This window comes from Empidonax traillii, unplaced genomic scaffold (genome assembly GCF_003031625.1).
Source record: "Empidonax traillii isolate 1590-97213 ecotype Southwest subspecies unplaced genomic scaffold, ASM303162v1 scaffold579:size954524, whole genome shotgun sequence".
NCBI lineage: Eukaryota > Metazoa > Chordata > Aves > Passeriformes > Tyrannidae > Empidonax > Empidonax traillii.
The window spans coordinates 748,338-756,762 of record NW_020955772.1 but is presented as its reverse complement, the minus strand read 5'-3'; the positions used below and the strand labels follow the sequence as shown (position 1 = coordinate 756,762).

At 62.6% G+C, this 8,425-nt stretch overlaps 1 protein-coding gene across 1 annotated transcript; it reads left to right on the top strand.

The window, feature by feature from the left end:
- Window positions 1–1,582: 1,582 nt before the first annotated feature.
- GPR37L1 (G protein-coupled receptor 37 like 1) lies at window positions 1,583–6,689 on the top strand. The gene is made up of 2 exons (XM_027898086.1): window positions 1,583–2,374; window positions 5,408–6,689. The coding sequence occupies exons 1-2, from the start codon at window positions 1,691–1,693 to the stop codon at window positions 6,215–6,217; spliced, it is 1,494 nt and encodes a 497-aa protein (XP_027753887.1). The 5' UTR covers window positions 1,583–1,690; the 3' UTR covers window positions 6,218–6,689.
- The last annotated feature ends 1,736 nt before the right edge of the window (window positions 6,690–8,425 follow it).

The following is an 8,425-nucleotide window of genomic DNA, read 5'->3' as shown; positions in this document are numbered from 1 at the left end:
AGCACTGCTGAGAGTCAGGGAGCAGCACCTGGCTGCAGGAGCAGTGTGAGAAAGGAGAGCATCTGTGGCCGTGGCTGATCCTCATTGTCACACACAGAGTGGAGGAACAGCTCCAAGTGCAGGAGTGATGAAGAGCTTGTGCTTCGCTGAGCCCACTGATCTGGGGGCAGAGGCTTCTTCTGCCCCAACTGGAGCTTCGTGCAGCCCAGCTGTGGTGGCTGAGCACCAAGTGCCAGATGAGCACAGTGTGACTCTGAGCAGAGCAGGGGGCATGCCACCCTGTCATCAATGTCCTGCATCACACACTGAAAACTCTGCCAGCAATGTCTTACCAGCTGTGGCCCCCCACACACACACCTAGAAGGAGCAACCTCTGAGCCCCAGGGCTCAGTTTCCCTGTGCTGGCTCTGGTGGCACGGGCTGTCCCAGTTGCCAGTGATGCAGCAGGAGGCCCATGTCCCCCCTGCTCTGGGACATCAGCCCAGAGTCCCTTGTGGCTCAGGGAGGAGAGGGCACAGTGCCAGAAGGAGATGGCAGTGGGGTCCCAGATGGGGGAAGTTGGTGTTCTCTGGCTGCCAGGGGTGAGGTGTCCCTGCACCTGCTACTGGCACATGCAGGACAGGGACACACTCCTTGAGCTCCCCGGGTTTGGGGCACCTCTGCAGCTCCAGGCCTGGCAGGCATCCATCCCCACCAGGCTGCCAGCATGCCACAGGGCGTGTCACCCTGTCCCTCTGGTCCCACAGGCCTGGGATAACAATCAGGGGAGCAGGAGACGAGGACAGAGTAGAGGAGGTGGATATGTGGAGAGGAGGTGGAAACAGGGAAAAATGACGGGTGTGGGAGAGAGATGATGGGTCTGGGGAGGCAGTCCTGAGTCCAGATTGAGTGTGCAGGGGGTGTGCCACGTGGTGCCCAGTGCCAGACCTCAGTACTCCTGCTCCAGGGAGAGAGTGGGAGATCTCCCGTGGGAAGAGCTGAGCTCAGCAGGCCATGCCCAGTGCCAAGCCGTGGGCATATCCCTCATCTGGCTTGTTCTGCAGGGACGTTGGGGGATGCTTGGGGATGTTAGGGAATACTGGAGGAGCTCTGGGGATGCTGAGGGATGCCAGTGGGTATTGGGGGATAGTGGGTGATGTTGAGGGATGCTGAGGGATGCTGGGGAGAGGTGAAGGGGTGTTTGGGGATGCTGGGGGATTTTTTGGAGGTGCCGAGGGATGTTGAGGGAATGCTGAGAAGACGTTGGGGAATGTTTGGGGGATGCTGGGGGATTTTGGGGGGATGCTGGGAGCATGCTGGGGAATGTTTTGGGGATGCTGGGCGATTTGTCGGCATGCTGGGAAGACGTCTGGGGGTGTTTGGTGGACGCTGGGCCACGCTGGAGGGACGCCGATGGGATGCAGGGAAGATGTTTGGGGATGCTGAGGGATGCTGGGGGACGCTGGGGGATGCGGAGCTGCCCAGCCTGGCCGCTGTCCCACCTCCCGGGCGGTGGTGGGTGACCAGCAGAGGGCCCGGCTCCCCCTCCCGCCGCCGCTTTATCCTGCCCAGCTCTCCCCGAACGCCCAGAGCCGCGGCCGGAGCCGGACCGAGCGGCTGTGCCCGGACACAGCTCCCGTGCAGCCCCGGGGGCTGCGCCGCCTCCGCCACACGCGCTCGCGGAGGGTGCGGGGACCATCGCGGGGGCACGATGCCTTCGCCGGCGCTTCTCCTCCTCCTGCTGCTGCTGCTGCTGGCCCCGGGGGCCGCGGGGATGCGAAGCGGGGCTGGGACAGGCAGCCCCCACCACGGCCAGGGCGCGGAGGGAGGCAGGACCCTGCCCACGGTCCCCCAGGACGTCGCGGAGGTGCAGGTGATGAGGGAGAGGTCGCGCCGGGGGACGGAGGAGGACTCCAAGTCGGTGCAGCAGTACGTGCCGGGGGTGCGGGTGGAGTTCCCGCGGCCCCTCAACTCCGCCAGCCTGCACCCCACCAGGGCCCTGCTGCCGTCCAGCACAGACCCCTCGGAGCAGCAGCCAGGGGTCCCCACGGACAGGGACAGGCTGGAGCCGCGAGCCAACCTCACCACCGTGTCCGACAAGCGGCTGCAAATCCACAACCCCTTGTACCCGGTGACCGAGAGCTCCTACAGCGCCTACGCCGTGATGTTCCTGTCCCTCATCGTCTTTGCCGTGGGCATCATTGCCAATCTCTCCGTGATGTGCATCGTGTGGCACAACTACTACATGAAGAGCGCCTGGAACTCCATCCTGGCCAGCCTGGCTTTCTGGGACTTCCTCATCCTCTTCTTCTGCCTGCCTGTGGTCATCTTCAACGAGATCACCAAGAAGAGGCTGCTGGGGGACGTGTCCTGTCGCATTGTGCCCTTCATGGAGGTAAGGGGCTGCACAGGGCCCTGCAGGGGTCAAGGACTCAGCTCCTCTCCTCCCTCCTGCTCTGGGGCAGTCTGTGCTGCTGGTGGCCTGGCACAAGGACTGTGCAGCAGAGACCCCCACGGTGAGGCACAGCAAGGAGCCGAGGGACAGTCCCAATAGAAACCTTCCCTTTGTCTCTGTCCCAGGCCATTCCTCAGGCTCTGCAGCCAGCACCAGCTCTGCCAGGGCTGGGAGGAGCCCATTAGACCTTCAGTTGTCCAGCCAGCATGGGCACTTCTGTCCTCAGGGTTCCTCCATTTGTCTGTCCCAGTCCCAACCTGACCCCCCCCAAGCCTGAGGGTTCAGCCTCACACTGTGCTGGCCCAGAAAGTGGCCACTGTGGGCTGCTGAGGATGGTCCTGGGGCAAGGGGGGTGCAGGTGGGCAGCACTGGGCAGCACTGGGGTGGGACAGCCCAGGAATTAGGTTTGGGACCTGAGATCTGTGTTTGTCATGAAGCCAAGCGTGGGAGAGCCAGGCACCTCCTGAGAAGGCCACAGGGACAGCAGAATGAGCAAAACTGCCTCAGATGGCAGGGTTTGGAGTGATCCCGCTCTTGCACTGGAAACAAACCATCCTCAGGGGAGTCTGGGGTCCAGCTGTGCCCCTCTGTGCCCTTATGGGACAGATCTAACCTGCCTGTGCTCCTTCTGTGGGGTCAACATCCATCAGAGGGTGCTAATACCTGGAACTACTCAGAGACAGTGTCAGGTTGTTGGAGACCCTCTTAGGCTTGGTCAGACCAGACAGGGTTCAGGACCTGCCTGTCCCACAGAGCATCCACCCCAGGGCCCTCAGCTGCTCCGTGCCCTGCTGGTAATGGGACAGTCACCTCCCTGTGCCCCAGTGCCTTTGTGCAGGACCTGCAGCGTCACAGGGGTCCCTGGCTGTGCACAGCCCTAGCAGGGGATCCCAGCAATGTCACTGAGGCCTCTGGGTGCAGTGATGGACCCACACTCTGAGTGTCTTGTCGGGCACAGCCCCAAACCTGCACAGCACAGCCCAGCACGGGGATGTGGTGTTTGCTGGGAGAGCTGTGCAGCCCCTCTGCTTCTCAGTGTCCCTGCTCCTTTCCAAAGCCCAGCCCAGCCTCTCATTAAATGGAGTGTTTGCTCCATCCCTCTCCTCCACCACAGGTCTCCATCACTGCAGCTGGGTGGACTCAGAGAGGGGCAGGAATTTGCCCAAGCGGGCTCAGTGCTTGGGGGAAGGAGGGGAAGGGAAGGGTTGATATCCCCAAAGCAGACCCCAGGCCTGAGGAGGATCTGCCACCATCTTCTCATGGGCTCCCTGTCCCTGTGGGAGAACCCTGGGGATGGCACCACCAGGCACAGGGATTCAGCAGCACCAGGGAGTTCCTGGGACAGCTCCATCCTGGAGGAGGCAGGAAGGGATGGGAATGATGGGATGCTGGTGTGGGGGCTACTCGTGCTCGTCCTGTGCTGCCCTCCTGCCCCTCAAAGCATGGGCAGAAAGGGGCTCCAGGTCTTCACCTGGGACTCAGCTGCAGGGAAACACAGGAACAACAGAGCCAAATCCCAGGGAAAGGGTCAGCCAGGACAGGGGGACCTGCAGGCCAATGGTTCATGTCCACCTTGAGTGGTTGAGGCTACTGGATGGATGCTGGGAGAACTGGACCTCCTGGCCTCGCTGTGTAGCTGCTCCAACGTCCTGTGGAGGGGCACAGAGCCAGGTTTTGGGAGCACAGCTGGTTACATGGGCTCCTGGGGACAGCTCACCTGCAGGGATGTGCTCGGGCTGACCAGTGGCACCAGCTGCATCCCTGCCAGGCCACTGGAGAGCATCCTATGCTCTGCAGGACCCAGGGGACCAGGAGAGACAGAAGAACCTGGGGAAGGGTGTGGAGGGAGGAGGCAGCAGCACAGCAGCACCAAGAGAGAGGGAACTGGCCCAATGTGCTGGGTGCTGGCTGTGGGACAGAGCAGGGTAATGGGTGCCCAGGGTGGCTTTGGGCTTTGGGCAGAGGAGCTGGGACATGCTGGGAGGTGGTGCTGAGTGCAGGATGCTGGTGCTAGGCTGGTGCCCTGATGCTGTGTCTGGGAAGATGCTGCTGTGCATAACCCACAGTTCTGCTTGGTGCTGGCATCACCCTGGTCATCAGCTGCTGGAGGGACCAGCCCCAGACCCAGGAAAAGGCGGGGGGGGGAGCAAGGCAGGCAGTGTTCTGGGCTGCTCCCCAGGCACCACGTGGAGCCCTGGGACGTTTCCTGAGTGCTGGGAAGGTCCTTCAGCATAGGGTGATGTTTGATGGCTTCGTGAGGCCAGGGATGGCCGCGGCACTGGGGGCACCAGCATGTGACTGTGCCATGGTCCTGGCCAAGGGCTGTGGGACTTGGCTCCCAGCTCTGGGGCTGGGACTGGGAACGCTGATTGTGACCCTGGGTGCCTGGCCAGTCCTCCCAGAGCCACAGAGATTCCTCTGCCTCCCTTGGCCTCCTCCTTTGGCAAAGGGGATGTTTTTCCTGCCATTCTCAATGCAGCGGAAATTGCCCCAAGCTGATTTGGGACAACGGCGCCTTCAACTCTCTTGGCCTGTCCGAGGAGAGCAGGGTAGGGACAAGCCAGCGTGGGGGGGGGGGTTTGGGAACCCTGGGAAGGTGCTGGTGGGTGTTATGGTCCCTGCTTTTCCTCTGCAAGAGCCATCCAGAATAGAGGAAGAGCCCGAGGGACAATCCTGCTGTTCCTACTCTGGCTGGATGGACAGACAAACATCCAGCAAAGCTTCTCCCTTCTGCAGAGAAGGGGGTTGGGCAGGGACTATGGGATGGGGGACATATTTATCCACTGTCCTTTCAGGAGTCACAGAAAAGTGGCTCTAACCCTGGGATGCAGCCACAGGCTGTGACCTACCTACAGCCTCGGAGGAGGGGTTGTGGTCTTGGGTAGCCAGGGGTTTGCCACAGGCCTGGTAGAGCCAACCTCCTGGTGACGTCCCTGCAGTAGGGCTCACCTGTTCTGCCTCCTCCCTCACCAGGTATCGTCACTGGGAGTCACCACCTTCAGCCTCTGCGCCCTGGGCATCGACAGGTTCCACGCAGCCACCAGCCCCCAGGCCAGCACCCGGCCCATCGAGCAGTGCCAGTCCATCATTGCCAAGCTGGCCGTCATCTGGGTGGGCTCCATGACGCTGTCGGTGCCAGAGATCCTGCTGTGGCAGCTGGCGCAGGACACGTCCCCCGTGAACGGCGTGGTGACGGAGTACTGCACCATGAAGCCCTCGTCCAACCTGCCCGAGTCCGTCTACTCGCTGGTGCTCACCTACCAGAACGCTCGGATGTGGTGGTACTTCGGCTGCTACTTCTGTCTGCCCATCCTCTTCACCATCAGCTGCCAGCTGGTGACCCGGCGCATCCGCGGCACCGAGAAGAGCGAGAGCCGGGGCGCCAAGCACGGCCAGTGCGAGAGCCACCTGAACTGCACCATCATCGCGCTGACCGTCATCTACGGGCTCTGCACCACCCCCGAGAACGTCTGCAACATCGTGGCGGCCTACATGTCCCCCGACATGTCCAAGCAGACCCTGGACCTGCTCAATCTCATCAACCAGTTCTTCCTCTTCTTCAAGTGCTCGGTGACGCCCGTCCTGCTCCTGTGCCTCTGCCGTCCCCTGGGCCAGGCCTTCATGGACTGCTGCTGCTGCTGCTGCGAGGGCTGCGGCCCCGACACCGCCTCCAGCGAGGGCAGCGCCGACAGCAAGCTCAAAACCGAGATGTCCTCCTCCATCTTCTTCGACAAGCCCCGGGAGACCCCCCCGCCCCTCCTGGCCCTCGGCACCCCGTGCTAAAAGCGCCACCGGGGAGCCGTAGAGATCGTTCCACCACCTCCTCCCAAGACCAAACGTTGTTTTGCCGTTAGCGCCCGTGTCTGGATTGTGGAACAAAGCAGAAGAGACGGCTCAGGGGGCTGCGCCGTGGGCTCCAAACCCAGCATTGGGCAGGTGGGGCTTGAGACCCTGTGGCTACATCGGTGACCTTCTTGCCTCTGCCCAAAGACCAGTGAGGACATCAGCACCCTGCCCGGTTGGGCTCTGTGGGGCTGCTGCTCTGGAGATGGAATTGTGCCGGAAAGGTCCCATCTGAAACCGCGGAGGGTGGCCATGGTGGCTTGCAGAGGACACAGCAAACACAAACTGCCCCTCGTCCCATCCCCTCCCCTCCTGCCAGCCCCTCCACAGTAGGAGAAGGTCCCAGTGACTGTATCCCACGGATCCAAGCCGTGCCCTGTATGAGCTCAATAAACCAGTAACCTAGAGCACATCGCACCTGCAGCTGCCGGCACCGCCGGGCTGAGCCCCGGCAGCCCCTTGGATGGCCCTTCCCTAAAACTGGGGGGCTCTGGGGTGGGCATGAACAGTTGAAGGGGCGTGAGGGCAGGGAAGCAGCTCTGTCAGGGCAGGCAGCAGGTACAGGTGGTGGGGAAAGGCCCCTTTGCCCCCTCCCTCTGGGGTGACGCTGAGCGGTGCCTGTGGGAGGGTTCCCTCTGAAGCATCAGGCTTGGGGTGGTCTCTGGGACTTGAATTGGTCCCAGTAAAGCCCAGCCAGCCCAGCACTGGGCTGCGGTGCCCCACAGCCTGCGAGGCAGTTGGTTCCCTACCTGCATTATGCAGGACCAGGCGCTGCTCTTGCAGTGCCTGGGGTGGACGTGGGACCACCACCCCCTGGGGAGCCTTGGGGTGAGCACATCTCACCCAGACTGTCCCCCGCAGGGCTCCTGGCCGTTGCAGGGACAGGATTGTCCAGGGAGATGGTCTCAGGACATAAGGGTTTCCAACCCCACATCCACCCCCTGCCCACGGCTCCTCTCCGGGGTGGGTGGTGGCTCAGGGAGCAGCCCGGGCTGCGGATCTGCCTGAGGGCAGGCTGGTCATGGCTGCCCATCCACCGGAGCTGTTAGAGCTCCTTGTCCCAGCTGCTGGCAGCCGCCCCAGCCCCCGAAATGCCGGGGCAAGGGAGACGGTTGCTACGGGCAGTGAAAGCGAGGGGCTCACTGTGGGCTTTGTGCACCAACACCCACCGGGCTCCGCTCGGGCTTTGCTTTCACAGCTCCGTTTCCAGGGAAACAAAAGCCCCAGTTTTCTTCCGAGAGCACAAAACTGGGTTTTTCCTTTCATCCTCCTCCTCCTCTCTCCCCCCCCCCCCCCCCCCCCCAACAACCGAGCGCTGGGTCCCACAGTTTGGGAGAAGAGGGGTCTCACCCTGGCACAGGGATGCAGGGGGGTGCAGAGCCCGGGCCGTGCCTTTACTCCCCTCTGTCCCCTCGGGGCAAGCGGGGTCCCCGTGGGGGTTGGAGGGCAGTGGGGGCAGTGAGGGGGAGCATCTCTCATGTGCCTGGTCCACGTAGCTCAGTCCTGAGCCCGGGCCAAGGGCGAACAAAGCTGGGCTTGTGCTGCTGCGGGGCTGGATGGGTGGGGAGGGGGAGTGCGGGCGGGGGGCAGGGGAGGTGCAGGCAGCACCATCACCATGGGCTGCACGTGGCCCCACGTGGCCCCACGGCGGGCACAGCACCCCACGGGCTGGGCTGAACCCCAGGGCACCTGCCAGGCACAGGGTACAGCCCTTGGTGGGAGGGCAGAGGTGGAGGGACCCCAGAAGCAACTGCCACAGCCCCCAGGGGATATGGGGCAGGAGGCCACCCCCAAAGGGCACAGGGCAGGGGGACGCCAGCAGTGGGAGGGGGCAGGAGCAACAACGGCCACAGACGGAGTCTCCAAGCTCATCTTGGCACCCAGGCCAAGGAAATGAGGCATCCAGAGGTGTGCCAGCCCCTCTTGGGAGAGCATGACCACACGGATGGTGCTGCTGGGGGGACAGGGACCCCCATCCTGGGCAGGGCCCTGAGGGACGGGTGGCAGCAGTGGCGAGGAAATAACGTGACTGCAACCACACCCCCAACGCAAAATTGTTAATTTATTATTAGGAGGCAAAAAAAAAAAAAAAATTGTACAGTTACAAGAATCATTCCCCAACAGAGGTCAAATCTGAGCCAAAATACC